The sequence below is a fragment of the Strix aluco genome, chromosome 11 (genome assembly GCF_031877795.1).
Source record: "Strix aluco isolate bStrAlu1 chromosome 11, bStrAlu1.hap1, whole genome shotgun sequence".
Lineage (NCBI taxonomy): Eukaryota > Metazoa > Chordata > Aves > Strigiformes > Strigidae > Strix > Strix aluco.
This window is the reverse complement of record NC_133941.1, coordinates 2,351,505-2,371,018: the sequence shown is the minus strand read 5'-3', so window position 1 is coordinate 2,371,018 and position 19,514 is coordinate 2,351,505. Positions and strand designations below refer to the sequence as shown.

At 48.3% G+C, this 19,514-nt stretch overlaps 1 protein-coding gene across 4 annotated transcripts; it reads left to right on the top strand.

Annotated features, from left to right (window-relative positions):
* Nucleotides 1-3,218: 3,218 nt before the first annotated feature.
* KLF15 (KLF transcription factor 15) lies at nucleotides 3,219-19,092 on the top strand. Of its 4 annotated transcripts, none has more exons than XM_074836011.1 (3): nucleotides 3,219-3,258; nucleotides 9,898-11,005; nucleotides 17,085-19,092. In XM_074836011.1, exons 1-3 carry the CDS (start codon nucleotides 3,234-3,236, stop codon nucleotides 17,251-17,253), a joined length of 1,302 nt encoding a protein of 433 aa, XP_074692112.1. In that variant the 5' UTR covers nucleotides 3,219-3,233; the 3' UTR covers nucleotides 17,254-19,092. The 4 variants fall into 4 exon arrangements, with proteins under 4 accessions (XP_074692112.1, XP_074692113.1, XP_074692111.1 ...); XM_074836012.1 differs by lacking the exon at nucleotides 3,219-3,258 and adding an exon at nucleotides 5,152-5,498; XM_074836010.1 differs by lacking the exon at nucleotides 3,219-3,258 and adding an exon at nucleotides 8,597-8,777.
* Nucleotides 19,093-19,514: the final 422 nt, after the last annotated feature.

The following is a 19,514-nucleotide window of genomic DNA, read 5'->3' as shown; positions in this document are numbered from 1 at the left end:
ATGGTGTTGCATTTCTGACCTGGCAATGCTCCACTGTGACCTGAGTGAAGGTTACCAGTGTTTTCATGTAGGCTCCGTGTTTACTATTTAAGGTGAGTGAGAGACTCTAGATTCCATCGGTTGGCTCATCCTCTCTGTTTCCCAATTCAATGCAAACGGCCAGACAGGCAGGCAGCTCTTCCTTGAAAACATTCAAATTCTCTTGAGAGGTGTGCCAGTTTCTGTCAGACGTGGTGTTGGCAACACACGATGGACACAACATGGTCATAGTTGCTCATTCCTGTAAACATTGCCTTCAAAATCGCCATCTCCTCTCACCACCTCAAGCCACTTCCCTGGAGTGCTCAGCACAAGGATCCTGCACGAACACACCCAGCTCTGGCATATTCCTTCCAGGAGAGGGCAGGGGAATACAGTTTATTGCAGATCCGCTCCTGAACTGGAGCCAACATTCGTCAGGTCCCAGATCTTCCTGTACGTCTTCCAGTCTATTTTGCTTTCCTAAACTTGGATGAGCAGAGGTAGGTGCTGAATCTCCCCGGTGTGAGTCAGTGGGTTTTGTCATATTTGTGGACCTGCCTGTCCCTGACTCATCTTCAGGAGGGGTAGCTTGGACTAGACTGTTCCCCTTGCTCTTGAACCTCTTGCAACGAGTCTTGTGTCACATTGAAGCCATCGGCTTCTGTGCAGCTTCAGGAGCAGGGTTTAAATAGCTGAGCCCCAGCTCTTCTGCTTCACCTCACCATCAAGCCAGGGGAGGCAGTGATGGGACACCGTGTGTGTCTCACACCCAGCGCACCCATAACCCGTTGTGCCTCGGACGTTCCTAATGTCAGCAGGTGCAGCTCGTGGGTGCTTCTGCCAATGGACTAAAATGCAGGGGTTGTGCATGGAAAGTGAGGTTGGAGCTGGACCTGGTTAAAGATGGCCTAGAGAAATACCAGCCAGAAAGTCAACTGATGTTTTCTCTCTCGGTATCTTAATGAACAGAAAGTTTGGGAGAAAATCAGAAACTGTCCCCAGATCCCCACTCTCTTTAATAGTCCAAAGGGTATTAAACACAAACAATCCTAAAATGAGTTTCTTCCAAGTTATCTCCTCCTAGACCTGTGACTCTGACTTGAAAAGACAACTTAATTTCCAAACAAGTGAAGGAAAGAAAAAAAAAATAAAATCAATAAACTGTTGGCCCTGCAGCACAGATGCCCTTGCAAGGCCAAATAAATTAAGTCCTGAGATTGCTGTTGCTGTTTCCACCTTGTCCTGCAGAACCACAGTCAGGGATAAACATATTCTTTGTGTCAATATTTCTGTAGTACTGAGAGAACTTGCAGTCCTTATCTGCGAGTGTCAAGGACTGCTAAGTTAAAGTGATCATAACATTACTGGAGAGTCTTGACAGGCTTTTTTGTTCCCTCTGTGTCCATGTAACTGTTCTGGTGCTGAAAGCTGCAGCCCAGCGGAGCTCAGCCAGACACTCAAAGCTGTGCAAACAATGTTCAGAAGATGGGAAAACCTGAGGCGAGAAAAATCAGCCACACATGGAAAGGTAAAGTGTGGGCAGAGTCGAACAATTCTTAGGTGTAAACTGTGGAGCACCTAGCGGAGGAGCCTTTTGCTGCCTTTCCCACCCTTAATGGGTCTGTGCTACGTGGCATAACAACTCGGGAACAGCTTCAGCCTACGGTTTCTTTTTAACTTTATAATGCAGTGCTATTATTATCTCCAGGGAAATTTTAAAAGGCTTGAATGCTGAGGTTTATTTGCCTTTCCTGACTGGATCTGTAACACACAGCCATCAGACAAAAGCCAATGACAAGGACCTTAACATTGCATTAGCCCCGGTGTTTGGCTGGGCTGTGGCAATGCTAGGAAGGTTGTCTGAGCAGGGGAACCAGTTTGACTGAAGTTCGCTCCTGAAAGGTGGCAAAAGAGAGAACGGAAAATCCCCAAACAGGATCAAGGGACAAGGTAATAACAGATTTTAAAAGGACTTGGTGACGAGATGAACAGAGGGAAGGAAATCTCTTAGCGATGCACAAAAAGGATGAGGCAGGGGAAAAGACAAATGTGTTTTACAGCAGGGAGCGGGGGCTTAGTTTTGCTCCAAATGAAGGATGCTGAGGTGAGACACCAGTCACACAAGTGCACAAAAACTCATCCCCAAAAGGCTGTCCCAGCCCAAGTCATTCCTTGTTCTCATGAAAAGTTCTCATGAAAAGTTGGCAGCCAGAAGTGATCAGAAGTCATTATATCTGTCTAGATCTGTGTGTTTCTCCTGCTGTTAATAAAGACCCGTAGTATTTCCAAAACCTTGAACAAAACTTAGATGGGTGTCAATTTGCTTTCACTGTCATGGGGCTCCAAAGAATTAAATCAGTGAAGTGCATTCAGATATCATGGAGGGATGGAGAAGTGGCTGAGTCAGCCCAGAGGCTGGCACCTGCCACTGGAGCTTGTAATTCTCAATCTCGGGTTTAAGCCTCAAAGTGTGCCTGCGGAGCCCAAAACCAGGAGTGTGGTTCGAGGCCCTCCCAGCAGGCTCATGGGTAAAACAGTGTGATCATCCTGGGAAAGAAAATTTCTCTGTTAAAATCTCTGCTCAGAAGAGATGCTGTAGAGGATGAAGCTGTGGACATGTTTCACCAAGGACAACCCCAGACTGGGGCTCCAAGTGACAGTGACTTCTGCGTGTTCTGTCATTGTTCTCTGTTGTACGATGACGGGTTTGTGCTGAAGTGAGATACCAGAACTTGTGCTATCGTATATCTTGTTTGTTTGTTTTTAATGTGTCCTTTGTCTCTGTCTAGAAATTTTGTCTGGGCAGAAAAAAGGGACTTTGGATATTTGTCCAGGGTGTCCTGATGTCCAACAGCCTGGTCAGGGCAGTAATTTCTACAAGAGCACTGGATGCCCAGAAATGCCTAAAGCACAGTCACTGAACATATGCACAAGGGCTTGGCTGCAGTTTCCCAGCCCAGCTGATCCCATGCGCACGGCAAAGGGGATCTGGACATACACAAACAAGTTTGGCTCATCCAGAATTTGTCACACGGTGCGTGAGTGAGCTCAGATCAGGGCTTCGTCTCGGATGCTCTGGACTCGCTTCCCAGGCAGCGTGTGCTGCATGCCTACGTTTTTGATATTTTTTTTTCCAGTGAAATCTTAGGGAGAAATACAGAAGCCTTAATTGCACTTGTCTGATTATTTCCATTGCTTTTCACCTCACAGTGATGACTGTTGCCTTATCTGGAATGGGTAAGATGCTCTGTAGGGTTCTTCAGATGCGAAAAAGCATCGGATCCCTCCTCCATCGCAGCGCACAGCCACACAAGGACTCAAGGGAAGGTGGCTGGGCACCTCCGCCAGCAGCAGCACGTGTTTGGGTTTGCTGGAGCTCACTGAAAACATCTCATCATCCTATCGCTAGCTTCAGCCACAGCTAACGGCGCAGTCCTCTAGCTGCGTAGTGGGCAACGCACCCAGCCTTGAGCGGTACTTTTAGGGAAGCGGAAGGGTTGTGGGCCTAGTAAAATGGATAAAACTTGAGAAGCAGAACTGGGACACACACAATTTTGTTTCCATGTAAGGTAAATATGGGGTTTCACTGCCTCTCCAGCAATTTAGAGAAAGTCGAGAACTATCGTAACTAAAATATAAATAGTCTTTTGCACGTGGAAAAACAAAATTTAGAGAAACCTCTAATGTGTCTCAATGCATGTGTAGGTTTTAATAATGATAAAATTAAGATTGTAACTTTTGGTTGTTTTCACAGTAATAAACACCGTTTCCTATCTGTACAGCCAACAATCCAAAATCCATTTCAGCCCAGTCTTGTGGGCTTGGGATTCTAGCTGTGTCTAAACCTCATGCCCTTTGCATTGCATCAAGCTAAACGTCAGCTGCTCAGGGAACAAAGGGATTTTGATTGAGGGAAAACAGTAAAGCAAGGTTTGCCAAAAATCTATTTTCGGTAAAAATACTTAAGGCTGGTGTTTTTACCAATGTAATGCTTTTTACATCAGTGGAGTTACACTAATGCAGAAGTTGGCCCTGATGTATCTGTATAAATATAGTATCTAGGAATTTGATGAGTGTGTCTTCATGCATTATTCATTGGGATAACATGGAGAGGAAGAGCGAGGTCTGCGCATGAGAGCAGAGCCCTGGGCACCCCAGGGACCTTTGGAGATACCCACCGGGGTGAGGCAGCGTCCCTGGGGTCACCTCTGAGGGCTGCGGGGCTGCGGCTGCCAACACTTGTCAAGGCTGAATGTCCTCTTGGGAAGAGACTGGTTTGCCAAACCGTGAAACGTGTTACTGGCAGTTCTGAAGCAGCACGGGCAGAGGATATTTTTGCCAGTTTAAGGCACTGAGCTGGGGTTGAAAAGAGAAGAGACCACAGCTTGGTTCTGCCATAGATGGTTTGACCCTCTGTGCCTTAGTTTCCCCATAGAGTCATAAAATGAGGGTAATTCTTCATTTTTCCTGCAGGACGGTGAGACCACAGTGGCAGAGTGGGGATGGTCCACGTGGCCCTCAAACTGTGCACAGACCTGTTGGCACAAGGCTGCGTTCTGGTATCCTGGGCTGCACCTTCCCGAGGATCTGAAAAATGAAAACCTGAATTTGAAAAAAAAAAACCCCACTGAATTGGGTGGAAAAACTGACTGCTGCTGCAGCTCTGCAGGCTTCCTCAGGCGGGCTGCACCTTTGCGGGGGTGAAACGCGGATTCTGAACATCGCGTGACTGTAGTGTGTGTGTGTATAAATTAGTGTAGTTATATGAAAAAGTTGTAATAACACTGGGGGGGACCCCAAAATCCACCGGTTTCTGGCATGCTGGGGATGACCCCCTCGGGCTCCTGCAGGCAGGCAGGGAAGGGGCGGGGGGTGCAGCAGGGAGAGGGCGCGGGACTTGCACCCCATCTCCCCCCCCCCGTCCCCCGCGGATCTCCCAGGGCCCCGCACACCCCCGGGGGCTCGCCCAGGCGCTGCCCCTCCCGGTACCGCCCCGGGGGCCGGGCCGCGGCTCCCATTGAGGCCGGTGTCGGGCCGGCCCCCGCCGCGGCGGGGCCAATGGGGACGGCGGGCTCGGTCGAGCCTCTCCCCGGCCTCCCCCGCCGCCGCCGGGCGCCCGTCATGTGAGGGGGATATAGTACTACGGGAGCGGGGCCGCGCTCCGCAGCCGCGCACCCGCCGCCTCCCGGGGGAGCTGCGCCCGCCCGCGCCGCTCCGCGCTCCCTGCGCGCCGCCGGGCTCCTGCTGCTTGGCGTGGGCTCGGCTGCCTTTCGGGCTTCTCCTCGCAATTCCGCGTTTGTCGTTTTTTATTATTTCGAGAAGCATTTTCGCTTTTTATTCTTATTTTTGTGGTTTGGTGGGGTTTTTTTATTTTTTCATTTTCATTGTTGTTTTTGCGTTCTTCTGATCGTTCTTGGCATTTTCCCTCCCCACCACTCTCCACCCCCCACCCCTCCCCGGCTTGCAGAGGAGTTCAGGTAAGGGTGTGCGAGGGGCGCGGAGGTTTGCGCGGGTGCGCGTCCCGCCAGCGGTGCCCCTGCGCCCCGTTGCCGCAGCACCGCGGGTGGGGGGGTGGTGGGGGTGATGTTGGTGGTGTTTGTGCCGCTGCTCCCCGGTCACGGAGAGGGGGGGGTGGAAGGTTAAGTCCCCCCCCGGCGGTGTAGCAGGGGGGGCCGGGCTACAGCCAGGGGTGTGGGGGGGCTGTTTTGAGGCTGGAGCTGTGCCGTGGCAGGCGGGGGGGGGGGGGGAATATGTTACTCCCGGTCATGGCGACAAGGGAACAACGCCGGGGGGGGGGTGGGGTGGGGGGAGCTGGGACCCCCAAAGCCTCCTGAAAAGGGATGGAGGGAGCAGGAAAACAATTTAAATAAATAATAATTTTAAAAAATCCTAAAGCTAAACAAAAAAGCCACAAACCGAAAAACAAACAAGCAAATGCTTTGCAGCCGTGGAAACCTGGCAGTGCTTGTGCTGGGTGGGAGTTGCTGTGTGTGTGTGTGTCCCCCATCCGGCCGCTTTCGCTGATGCCGGGCGTTATTCCGGGGCTCCCGGGGTGCAGGAGGCAGCGGGGGCGGCTCTCCGGGGGGGGGGGGGGGGGGAGATGAAGTGCTTCCTCTTGTGGAAGCCAGAGTTTGGGGATGGAGGGGGAATAATTTCCAGAAAATAAGGCTTTGGGAACGTTTGTGCAATTTCCTAGAGGCGGTAGGTTTGGAAAAAAAAAATGGGGAGATCCTAAACAACCCCCCTTTGCCCGCTGTGGCTGGGGAGCACGCAGCCACCTTGCAGAAGGAATGAGAGCAATTGGTTTTCCTCCTGGCTCTTGGCTTTTTTTTTTTTTTAATAATTTTTTTAAAGTTTGTTTTTACCCCGTGCATTTCTATTTTAATTTCTTAGAAATGCTGGGCCTGGTTCCCTGCCTGGTTTATGGCTCTGTCTGTGGAGCAGCAGTCAGCCTGAACAGATTTAAAATCTTCTAGGGAACAAGAGAAAACCCTAAAGAGATTAGTCCTAAACTAGAAAAAGCTGTAGCAGGGTACATAGGAACTGACTGTCAGTGTATCTGAGCCCATATGTGTGATCAGTTGTGCTGGACTGACCGTCCAGAAATGACAGGCTGGGAAATACATCCCCGTGGTTCAGCAAGTTCCTAGGACTTAAAATGTTAATGTTACTCTGAGTCAGAATATGCCTTCTCTGTTTTTGGGGGGGGGAAAGTTTTGTCTTTTTTTTTTTTTTTTTTTTGAGCTGGTGATTAGACGGACAGGTTTTAAACAGAACAACATGTTTCTGGCAGAAAGGACATCATAACAACCCAGGGAACTCTTAAAAGTTGGAGACCGTGGTGCTGCTGTGTGCTGTTGAACAGCTGCTGTATTTCACTCCAGAAGTGGCTGGTTTTCAGTGGCTCAGGCGCTGAGGTCCCTCTGTAGGTGCTTACATTTCTAACGTGTTTTCAGGGCTCCGAGAGATGAAAGTGCTTTTATGTGAACAGCATCATTAATTTTCATAGCTTGCGCAGCTCTGGCTTTTTTTGGTTTTGTTTTTTAATCTTCTGGTTTTGGCTGTGTCTTCAGGCAAAGTAGCGATGAAAGCCTTTTGGTTGTTGGTCTGGCCTTTAGGATAAAATATAACCCGGGCCCAATCCTGCATTCCAGGCATTCCCCAAAATCTTCTTGGCTGCTCTGCAAGTTTTGAGAGTGCACAGAAAGCAGATGTGGCCTGTAATGTGCCTGGATGCATTTGCCTGTGACAGTCCCCGCTCTTGTTGAAAGGGCTCTGGTTACACCAAGTGACATTGCTCCTTGTCAAAAGAGACGGGGAAATAAGTGTGCTGGCTGTTTTCTGCTGAGGTACATTGCTCACAGCAGTTGCTAGGGGTTTGTTGGGTCCGTCCCCCCCCCCCCCGCCCCGCCTCCTTTAAGCCCTTATTCAAGTTAGGGTTTAGTTCTACTCCCAGTGAAGTATATGGGTATTTTGATCTGTGGCTTCCTAGTTCTCACAGGCATTTAAAGAAAACTTGAACTTTTTTTTTTTTTTTAAAATAACTTTACCAACTGCTTTTGGTGCTTGCTCTTTCTCTGCACACGGAGCATGCCAGGTTTTCTTAGAAAAAAACCGCGTTGCAGTCCAGATTTCACTCACAGCACCATTCTTCAGAAGTTCAAGCTGGAACAATGCAGACATAGGAGGGAGGATCAGAAACTGTCTGAGGGCAAGTCCTCCTTTCTGCCCCACATTTCACAAGGCAATAACCAGTTTTTAGTGCAAGATAGAAACAAGCTGCTTGGGTGAATTCTTACTGGAAGCCGATACAGACTTCTCGGAAGCAGATTGTGTGTCCAATTACAAAACTGGGACTTAGCTCAGCACTGGGACTTCTGCTGGAGGAACTTTCCGTCAACGCAGAGATTTAAAAAAAAAATAAGTCCTGTGTGTTAGAAATAGTTCAGCTCTTCTGACTCTTCACTTTTACTATAAGAAATGATTATAGGCTAAGGTCACAAAACAGAGCCACTAACCTCTGTTTGAACTTCCTCATGTTTGGCACATGTGGGTATTTCATTATCGGTTCAGAGGCATAGCTGACTGACAGGCCACGCATACCAGGAAAACGTGCAATCTTACTTTTAAGTCTGTCTTTCAACCTGCCCCTACTTCCTCCATGTGCGTATGAAGAAGGAAGCTGTATCTTTAAGAAATATGGGTTTTTTTCCCCCCCCTGTTTCCTGTGAAATATTAATAGATGCTGCCAATGGGATGGAGCTCTTTAAGGCTGTTGTGTGAAATATCTCGCTCTGTATTTGCCGCAGCACTGAGCACATAGATGCTTTTTTGATTTTTCTCCAGAGAAGGCAAAGGCAGGGCAAATTTTGGAGATCAGGCAGCAAGGATGCTCTGCAATAGCAGTTAACAACCATCTCATTCCCTGCACAAAACTGGGAGCTATTGACTATTCATGGCAAAGCGTCCAAAGCGCAGCAGCAGAGCCTGTGGAAAATGACAGCGTGTAACAAGATTGACTGGCATTTCCTTCGCGCTGGATCACATGCCTCCTAATTCACACACACACAAAACCTCATAGGCTGATCAAATGACTTCTATCTCTGCAGTCCACATACCTTCCACAGAAAGAGTTGTTTTATTATGCACATACACAGCTCTGTTTTCAATCAGTCACCTTGAGCGCATAACTGAGGGCCAGTGTTCGCGCCGTCCAGAGGTCTCTGTTTGCTCTCTAAGAGGCATAGTCTCTGTCCGTAAGCAATTTATTTTTTTTCCTCTGGGGGGGAAAAAAAGAAAACAAATACGCAGATGCCCCTCCTGCCTTCCTCTCCCCAGAAACCTTTATAGAAAGTTTGCTTGGCTTAACTGGGAAGGCACAGGCCGGTCGCCGCTGTTGGCGAGCGTTGCGGTGGGCTGCGCTAGGAAGGATGGATTTTGCCCTTGTGCCTCTGTGGGGTTGCAGCAGGATTATGGCTCACGTGAGTAGGGGCTTGCAGGATGCTGCCCGCTCGCTGCCTCGACGCGGAGTAGGGGGGGAAACCGGGACCGCAGCCGTGAGTCACGGCAGGTTGAGATGCTGGGGGTCCGAACGAGCCCTCCCAGTTTAGCGACTGGCACGGGGTTCAGATCACCTCGACCTCCCTACCAGGAGAGAGAGGAGTATGGAGTGATGAGGTGAAACCAGCCACCAGCTGGCTTGCCAGGACATGGTAATTAGCTCAGTGCAGTGCCAGCCTTATTAAGGGCAGTGCAGGTGATGATGACGTTGGCACACTGATTCATTACATCTGGAGGGGAAAATCCGCCTAGTAAATGCTGAAGCACAGTAAATATTTTTGGCTCCTGACAGATTGATGCTTGCATTATGCTGATTAGCCTATATTTGTGGAACTGAGGAAGTTAAAAATAAGGTTGGTGGAAAGCTACAAGATAAGGAAAGGATTTGTGTTTGATGGCCACCAGCAGTAAACTTTTTATTTGTTTTTTTGGGTGGTAAAAATTTCAATGCTTTGTTTTTTCTTCCCATTCCCTTCTTTGGCTCTAGGTTCCACTGTTAGGTGAAAGCCCATAATTTATTTTCCCTTGCCAGTAATATTTTGGAAGAGAGCTGTAAATCTAGAGCGCGCACAGTTGGGAAATGATTTCTGAAAGAATTCTTTTGCAAATACGTGGTGCAATCCTGCAGAATGCTTTGGCCCTGACAGTCCTTAGGGGGTGGTACAGACGTATCAAAGCGTGTAGCAGCATGTGTACTCAGTGAGACTGGATGCTTTGGACTTTCCTGTGAGCTAGAGGGCTTTACGAGCCTTAGTTCATGGAGATAAATGATTAAACCAACTTCTGACTGTTGCTGTTTTGTTTTCCTACACTCAGGCTCTCACCTGAACTTTCGCCGCCTGGTATATGCTGTTGGGATATCCATAAGAGATCGCCCAGGAATGGTGGATCACTTGCTGCCTACTGATGAATCCTTTTCATCTACAAGATCTTCTTTTGGATACTTTGGGGACATGACAGCAGGGGTGAGGTCCTACCAAATGCTGCCCTCTCCCCTGTCAGAAGATGACAGCGACTCGTCCAGCTTTTGTTCTTGTTCCAGCCCTGACTCCCAGGTTCTCAGCTCCAGCTATGGAAGCACGTCCAGTGCAGAAAGTCAGGACAGTATCTTAGACTACTTATTGTCCCAGGCGTCTTTGGGGAACACCGCTGCGTCATGGTGGGACAAAAGGAGACTTCAGCCGATAGTGAAAGAGGAGTACTTTAGGTTGCCGGAATTTGCTGTGGATATGGAAGACTCAGGACCATTTCAGCCCACGCTTGAGGAAATTGAGGAGTTTCTGGAGGAGAACATGGAGTTGGAGCTCAAAGAAAGACCTAAAAGTGAGACCAAGGACTTGAGAGCTTGCAGCCAAGTTTCTGTTGCTTCGCTACAGCAAAAAGACCATATGTTACCCAGCGCTAGTTTAAAAGAGAGTAAAAATGAACAGTTGAGCAGCTCAACGGAAGGTGGCCAAGCTTCAAATGGAGGAATGTCCCTGGAGAATGGGATACCGGTTATGCTCCAAATTCAGCCTGTACAGATCAAACAGGAGTCCAACACGAGCCCCAGTTCCCAAGGACCAGCACAAGAGAACATTAAAATTGCACAGCTCCTAGTCAACATCCAAGGACAGACATTTGCCCTTGTGCCTCAGATAGTTCAGTCGTCCAATTTGAACTTGCCCTCTAAATTTGTCCGTATTGCTCCTGTCCCCATCGCTGCCAAGCCAATTGGGCCAGGAGGCATGATCCAGGGTCAGACAGGAATCATCATGGGTCAGAAATTTCAAAAGAACCCCGCAGCAGAACTCATTAAAATGCACAAATGTTCTTTTCCTGGGTGTACCAAGATGTACACGAAAAGCAGCCATTTGAAAGCCCACCTGAGGAGGCATACGGGAGAAAAGCCTTTTGCATGCACGTGGCCGGGTTGCGGATGGAGGTTAGTATCGGGGTGCAGCACTGTCCAATCCCCTGTCCCCTTTTTGCTCCCTTGACCTAACTTGCTGAGCAAGTAGGCTTGCACTCTGATTTATAAACTGTTTCTGCTCCCAAAACTTGTTCGGTTGGTTTGAGAATTAAGACCTTTTTTCTTCCTGTTAGGTAATCCAGGGGCTTTGATAAATTAAATAGCAGAGCATCACCTGCTGGCATCAGCTGTTTAAGTGTCTTAAAAAAATAAAAGTAGTCCATTGTAGTTTGTATTTCATTCCAAGAGGGTTAGATTAAGCTTGTTACTGCAGGCAATACCTTGTGTTCACATCGGTCTGGTTGCAACACACCAGTTGCAGCAGATGCTTGGCTGGTACCAGCTGAGGGCTGTGAGGGAACTGGAGGGTTTAGGGCAGAGACACTGTGTGTGGCTCCAACTGCGTGGGGCTGAACGTGATCGCTGGAGGGCTCCGATAAGTGAGTGTGGTTAAAAGCAGCAGTATTCTGTACAGTTCCATAGAAAATGCACTTCATCCCACTCCTGAAAATGCTGGCAGTGACACTCCGGCGTGCTCTGGGTTTTATTCTCTGCGTTGATTCAGAAAAATGCGTGGGTGCCACTCAAAGTTGCAAAAAGCTGTCAGATATAACAACATAACCAGAAGGCTGAGGTGGAGTTAAGCATTGCTTGAATGAAAGATTGCAGGTTTTACTGAACAAAACGTTTCACAGAGGGTATCTCTTGATTTTATTTTTTTTTATTTTTGATACTAGTTGAAAAATTAAAACTCTATTAAAAAAATCAGCTTTTTATTTTAAGCAAATTTGGATGGAAGCCTTCCTTCCTCTTTCCAATTAGCTGTATTACTTGCCTGCCTGCTGGCAAGTGTTAACATACAGCACCACAAATTATGATGGGAGAAAACAAAATGTTGACTCTCTTAAATGAAATTAAACTGGATTTCTTTCAAAGAATATCCTGCAGAGCTTCAGCGAGCAATGTCTAATGAGGAAATGGGTTGTGATCATGGGGAACAGATGAGGTAAAAAGTAACAGGAGAGGGTTGTGTAAAAATGCAAGTATGTGAGACATGCAGCAGTTAGAGATGGCTGGATTGGTTTGAGGGAAAAGGTCAGAATGGGGCTGAATCCTCTGCTCCCCACCTGGACCAGTTTGAAGTTTGCCTCTTGGAAGGACTGAGGAGATCAATGCAATCAATTTCTGTGGTGATTTTCTTCCCTGTTTCAGTTTATGGTGGCTCTACAAACTGGTGGTGATTTTCTTTCCTTTTGTACTGGTGGCACTTCTCATGAGCCGAGCTCAGTGGCTGAATTTCAGGATGCGCTGAAATTAAAGCCGTGTTATTTAGCTGATAGTTCCCGTAAGCCGCAGGCTAGTTTGCTCCTGACCTGCAGTAGAGGCACTCGCTCCTTTTTATATGGTTGCCAGAGCACAAGCGCCCAGGCAGCAGATGTGCCTCCAGCCTGTGAACGTGCCTGTGGGTGTCGTGTTGGCTTTCCTCGCGCTGGGATGGGAGCAAAACTCTCATTTTTGTGACAAATGCATGTGGCACGTGAGGGTTTGTCTGATCCATACTGAGATTTACAGTGACGCTCCCAGTGACTCTGGTGGCTCAAGATCTGGAGCCTGAAGTGTTGCCTGTGGGTGGTGACTTTCTCCATCTCTGTCTTATTACAGAGCTGGTGTTTCCCAGGCTGCAAATCCAAGGGGAACATTAAATATTAAGTGGTAAGGGATGGAGACTGAATTTACACCGGGGTGCCTGCCTTCTCCCAGCGTTACAGGGAATGGTGTGGATCAAAAGCAGGATGCAGGCGTAAGGTGGGCCAAGAGAAGTGCAGGTCCGCAACTGGGAGCACCCTGAACTTTCACTCTCAGCCAGCCACAACTTTTTAAAGATGAGGAGCCCAACAGGGAAGGGAAATTAATCACCTTGGCTGTGTTGTCAGCAAAGAGCTGCTGGAAGGGCTTTTCAGACTCTGCATATCACAGCCCAGTCTGGTACCCCAATCCTCAGCACCCCTAAACTTTGGAAGGGCTCTGCTCTGGGGGGGCAGGTTTATAGCCAGAAGCAGAGGCAGTGCTTGGGGAGCTGCTTCCTGCACTCCCAGCAATCCTTAGCACCAGCCTGAGATTCCTGCACATCCCCTACGCGCTGCTCCTACGTCAAAGGCCAGACCCAATTGGGCACTGGATTACTCGGTCCCCTTCCATCAATAAAGCATGTTTACCTTTTCCAGAAGTTCAGCGAGAGCTGTGATCTCACATGACTGAAGTCAAATGCATCTGGTCTCTCTGTTTGCTCTCAGTTTTATATCATCTCACATGAATTTAAGCACTAAACACTGCTGGGCTCTGCTTTCCTCCTCCTTTCCCTGCATTCTTGTGCTTGTGTATTTATTTTTTCACCAAAGACACTTCAGATATGACCTCACTGAAGATAGTAATTTCAAAACCAAAACAAAGTGTTGCCTAGCACAAGGTGGCTCAGCCGTAAGGGAGTTAAAGCTTTCCCAGCTCTCAGGACAGCCTTGCTATGGTGAAGTTGTACGCTTTAAATGCACCAAGGGAGGGGTGAGTACACAGCAAACCCTTTGCTAACCCCTAGGACAGCTGGAGAGCCCCAAGCACATTGCTGGAGAGGCTGAACCCTTCTTGCTTGTGCCCTTCCTTGCCACGGGGCAAGAGCTGTTTTCGTCAGGCTGTGGAGAGACGTTCATAAGCAGCCGGTGACCCGTTGCGTTCAATACCCCGCTGTACCGGTCAGCGCGCTGATCCGTGTCACACCAGCTTATACCTTTGGCACATGGCAGCCTCTGGTTAGTGCTGCTCCTGAGACAGCCCCGACCCAAAAGCTGAGCTGCAGTGGGGGCCGGTCCCCAGCAGCTGTGTTACGGCATGGAGCAGGAGAAGGCTGGCTTTCCCCTCCCCTGGCGCAGTAGCCCAGAAAGCTGCAGTTGTTGTGAGGTCTGGGAGGATTAGGCAGTCGGGTTTAAATGCCCTGACGCATCGTTGGGCTGGAGGTGCTTCCCTGCAGCCGGCTCTGCAGGTGGCAAGCTCGGCCTGGTTTGGGAGGGAGGGCTTAAAGGCTTGTGATGCATGTGGCTGGGAGCATGTATGGGACCGGGCGAGCGTGGGGAGGACCATGCATAGGACAGGTCGGGGCAGGCATCTCGCAGTGGCCTTTTTTGCTGGCGCTGTGCGGAGGGGTTTGCAGGTGCGCAGGAGGAGCGTAGGTTTACCGGAGAGGTGCTTTGGGGATGGACAAGGCGAATCCAGAGCCTCCACTGTGGAGGAGAGGTACAGCCTGGGTCAGCCTCAATGGCTGGTGGCCGTGGCAGGGGCCATGGAGGACTAGGCTGAAGCTATTGCTCTTTCTTGCCCTGTGAGCCACACAGCGATGTCCCCGTTTGGCCAGGAGACACAGGACACATCCTACACATCAGGGAGCTCTAGGATTTGTCTGCAAAGGAGATGTAGTTACAGGCCCTTTGGGGTCCTAGCAGATAAAAGGATGAAGGAGAGTCTTCTAGTTGCTGTGGGATTGCCCAGATCACTCCACCTTTCTTTTGAAGGAGGGATCCTTCTAGAAATAGCAGTGACTTGGGATAGCGGGGTGTTCCTTGGGGGGGTACCTTGTTTTTGTTTGAATTTGGCATTCCACAGGGGATTATTTGCAGTGTTCTTGGGGTGATCTTAGTGCTAGAACGTGCTGCAAATATCCTTTCACTGCAAAGCCAGCCCACCAGATCCTCCCGGCTTCCTTGTCCTAACCTTTGCGTTGTTTTTTTGTAAACACATCGACAGCTCGAGGTTTATTTCTGTGGGCTCTGTAAGTTGATCTTTCCGTGACTGCTGGGGAACAGTATTGCGACATTCCTGCCTCTTCAGCTAAGGACATAGTTATGAGGCAGAGTGTATTTTTATCGGATGAACTCATCTGAGCTCTTGGGGTATGAGCAGAGCTTCTCACTCCTGATATGTGCCTCTTTCTCCCCCACCATCCGTGCAATCCCCATTGAAATGCACTTGCAGAGCTCTTGTGCAGGATTAGCCATGTGCAGCTGCACTTCTGTTGCAGATGGTGACCTTAATGGCCAAGGACATGGGACAAGGCAACCCAGCCATGTCTGGTTTTCCTCCTCCTCTGAGTGATAAGTCTGTATGTAAGATGACAGCTCTTTGAAAAGGCACTTCTTTCTCTCTGCTCCCTCTCTTTCCTAAATGTGGTTGCCACTATTGGCAACAGGGCCATTCCTTGTCCCATGCTGAGTCCCACTGAGGCAGTCTGCACAGGCAACATCTTGCCTTCGCCAGAAAGATGCTTAGTCCCACTCATCCATAGCTCTACAAGAGCATCCCTCCAGGGATGTCGTGGTGGGACGAGCTCACTGCTAAGGACTCGGGAGAAATCCCTGGTCTTGCTGCGCCCAGGTCCAGACTGTAGTTCTGGGAAGCCATGGCTGGAAGGAGCAGGGCTGCTACAGAAAGCAAATGTGCAGCTACTAGGGGCAAAGAGAAACCCCTGTTGTAGCCTTTACGAAGAAGGCGTGTCCCAGGCGAGGAACAGGTTGATGGCTCCATCAGAGCATCTGCAGGTGGTTCCTTTTGGGCATTGACTCTTTCACCATGGGGATACCAAAGCAAGGACAAGGCAGAAAAGCAAGAGAACAAGTGAAGGAACCTCCCCTAGAAACGCCCCTGCGAGAGGTGTGTCCATGCCATATCTTACCCACAGCGAGCATCTGCATCTACTTTGCGCTGGCTGCAGAACGCTCTCTGCGTAGCACCACCGGGCCGAAGGTCTGTGGGAACTGAGGAAACCATTCTCAGCTTTCCCAGTGCCTGTGCCCTGTTCCTCAACTGGTGGTGGGAGATCAGAGCTAATTAAAACCTTTATGTGGAAACTTATATTTTTTGCTTGAAGGACTTACTTATTCATAGGAGCCCAGTGGTCCTGTTTTCCCCCTTTCATAAAGGCGTATTCACTCCGTTGGTGATGTGATACTTTGTTCCAGAAGGGCACATTTTTCTACATGTTCTTTCCTCCATTTATTCAGCTAGTGCCCATGACTTCATTTATTTATTGTAAATAAACAGCTGATACCATTTCTTGTAAGCTCTCTTTCTGTGCCGCTCTTTGTTACTGCTCTGGCAACAAAACACTTAATTGCCCTTTGTCAGGCAGCAAATTTTTTGTACCCATCTGGACAGGGCTGTTTTAGTGTGACATTATTAATTAACCCTGTGGCTCCCAGTCAGGTCCAAGCTGGAAATAGATCCAGCCCCACTGTTAAGACTAAAGGATTAGCTGATTTGAGTTCAGTAAAGCCTGTGGGATTCACAGTGGCTGTTTGGAGATTTTTCTGTGGAGGTGGAAGGTGGGAAATATCTGAAATTGTAATGACTCTGGGAGACAATTTTGGTAATTAAAGGCTCAATCTTGATTTTGTTTTACCCATGAAGTAACTATGCTAATGGCCATCAGGGCCCACCTGGATTTCAGCTGTTACAATGCTGAGCATCTCTGGTACTGAGATGTTAATGACTCTTTATTTAACCTGCAGGAGCACGTACAAAAGCCAATTTTTCAGCTGGCTCTGATAAGCCATGTAGCTTCTGAGTAGCTATACCTGGCTGTTATCTGGGGTCCATCTCAAATTAGGTGCAATTACTGGATGTCTGTTGTGCTCCTGTCAGTGGGAGCTTGGAGTGGCCTCAGCTATGGGGTGAGAATGGTCCGTGCTTGGATTTGCAGGAGCGAGGTTGAAGGGGACTGGCAGAGGGATCAAGAGCAGCACTGGTTTAGTTCAGCTGTACCCATGTTATTGGGTTTAGGGCAAGGTTTGTACAAACGGTGCTTCCATTCATTGTGTTTCCATCACTGCTGCTGCTGACCGCAGGCTGGGACCAGCCCAGCCCTGTTGTGTGTCCCTTTTTGTTTGCGCCTTGGGGCTCTGCCACAAGCGCAGTCTCCCAGCAGCCTGAGGGGACTTTTTTTTTCCACTGCGAGAGACTTAGCAATGTAAAGACGCGTTTATCTGAGAAGTCTTCTCTTCTCTTGCAGGTTCTCCAGGTCAGATGAGCTGTCCCGGCACAGGCGCTCCCACTCGGGGGTGAAACCCTATCAGTGTCCTGTCTGTGAGAAGAAGTTTGCTCGAAGTGACCACTTGTCCAAACATGTCAAGGTGCATCGGTTCCCACGAAGCAACCGCTCCGTCCGCTCCGTGAACTGATTGGTCCTGCTTTCCCCTTCCTGCCCAGCCATCCTACAACAGCTGATGACAGCACTTTGCTCACTATATTTCTAGTGATAATTTATTTGTCTCCACAGAACAGTCAATGCTGTTACTTGATACCACCATGACTGTGTGTCCCATGTCCTTTAAAGATGATTTGAGAATGAAGTTCTTTTTGGGTCAAGGGAGGGGGATGCTTCTTCCTTTTTGTGTTTTTTTTTTCTTGTTTTTTTTTTTTTTTTAAGGATGTTATTTTCCTTTTCCTTCTATCTTTCCCTCCTTTGCTGCTGCTTCTTTTGGAAATTACAGTGTTTTATTTTTAGCTGTTTTCTGCTACACGGGAAAATGTAAGAGTTGCTTGCTGCTAGTTAATTATAGCCCTGGCATTCCTAAGGGCTTTGCTCATGTACAGGCCATTCATTGTGAGTTTTTATTAAGCTGCTCTATTTGTCCAGTTTGGAAACAGCAAATTCCTTTTGAAATGAAAACAACTCCTTTGTTTTTGGGTTGCCTGAGCCAAGGATTTGTAGGGGCTGGCCATAGGAGGAGGAACAGTGGGAGTTGGGGACAGGGGGAGGCAAGGCATGGAGAGCGCTGGAATGCAGCTCTGTGCCTCTCTGACTTCTCCGGCTCGCATTTACCTTTTCCTTGGCTAGGGCTATATATAAATATTTATGTATATATATTCATACATACATATATATATTTAAGCAAAGGCATACCCTAAGCAAACCCGGGAGCTCAGGCTGGATGAAATGGCTTGGAGTGGAGCCTTTTGGTGTGGCTGAGCGTGTACCGTGTGCATGCTTCTGTCCTGTGCTGCCGGGGGGTGAGAGGATGCCTGTGCATCAAAGGAAACGCTGCTTTCCTTCGACTCTGGTTTGCAGCATCCACTGTCTTTAGCAGAAGAGCTGTTGTCTAGCGTGTAAAGCCATTTGTGAAAACGGCTGAGCTCCGTTTCTGTCTCTGCTCCTGTGTCCTCTTGTGTCATCAGAACCCAGAGCGGCAGCCCCGGAGGTGCTGGGTGGTCCTGGGCCTCGCTGGTTGGAGCTCAGTCTCCATTTGTCTGCTGGCTGGCAGGGTCCTGTAGGATGTACCTGGACTGAGGGGAGGGTGGGAGGCCTGGTGGGACAGCACCATGAGATCTTCTGTCCAAGGGTGATCTTCAGTGCTAATCCTCTCCTTACCGACAGCCATGTCAGAGCTCCGTGCAGCTGGGGTGGGCGAATGGGTGAGAACAGTAGCCAAAAGAAACAAATTTGTGTGGTAGCTGGCTAAGAAGGGAATTTAAACAAATAATCAGATGGTAGCAGGCAAGTGATTTTGTTTGTCTTTCTTCTTGTTTTGTTTTTCCATTTGAACTCTGGCGATTGTAAGAAGCTTTAGAAGAAAATAGAATTCAGTAATTAGGAACGATTTTATAATGGATGTTGCATTTCCTTTCCATTCGCAGACAGCATCTGTTTGTCTTTTTGTTGGCAAAATGGGAAATAGGAAACTGCAATTCTAGTGCTAGGCAGAACAGGAGCCCATGCTGTGCAAGAACAGCAGGTCTAGCTAAAGCAAATGCATTCCTTTTGTCCTCTAGAAATTAATATAAATGAACTATCATCTATTGACTGGTTTATATCACATCCTATGAATGTATGTAAATAAAACTGTACATAGATGCATATCTATATAAAATATCTTTTAATAACGTATCAAAATTTGTGTAAATTGGAAACAAAAATACCTATAAAGCCAGTGTACATAAGTTACAATTCTGTATATTTTCTTTTGTTCTTCATAAAAATATATTTACTTTGACAATAAAATGAAAATGGAAATTTTAAATCCCTTCTTGAAATTATTACTGATTAATTTCCTTTGTAGCCAGCCCTGTAATCTAACACTAGCATTTGAAATTTTGGTTCACCTGGATGTAACTTTTCAGGTGCTGGGTAACAGGGAGATGATGGAACAGATCTGAAGTTGTTTTCAGAAGTTTTTCTCATCTCAGAGTTCTTGGGAGGCGTGAGATGTTTCAACTCTCCCTTCACTGGAGCCCTCATGTCTCACCTGGCAGCCACGCTGGGACCCGAATGCCTTCTGTGGTTTCTGACCGCTGTGGAACAGGTCTGCAGCTGTAGTAAAACTGTGGTTAATAAATTAGAGCAAGCAGGTTTTGAGGAAATTCAAGCTCTAGTAGTTAGTATGAAGGAGGAAGGGCTTCAGAGTCTGCTCGAGACTGTGACAGTGACTCACTCTATGACCCA

What these genes read in the sequence shown, in the direction of transcription:
- KLF15 (XM_074836010.1), top strand. Translation starts at nt 8,612, where the DNA reads ATGACTTCTATCTCTGCAGTCCACATACCTTCCACAGAAAGAGTTGTT. An exon ending in AAGAGGCATAGTCTCTGTCC is followed by an intron (nt 8,778 to 9,897) that starts GTAAGCAATTTA and finishes TCCTACACTCAG; the next exon opens with GCTCTCACCTGAACTTTCGC. An exon ending in TGGCCGGGTTGCGGATGGAG is followed by an intron (nt 11,006 to 17,084) that starts GTTAGTATCGGG and finishes CTTCTCTTGCAG; the next exon opens with GTTCTCCAGGTCAGATGAGC.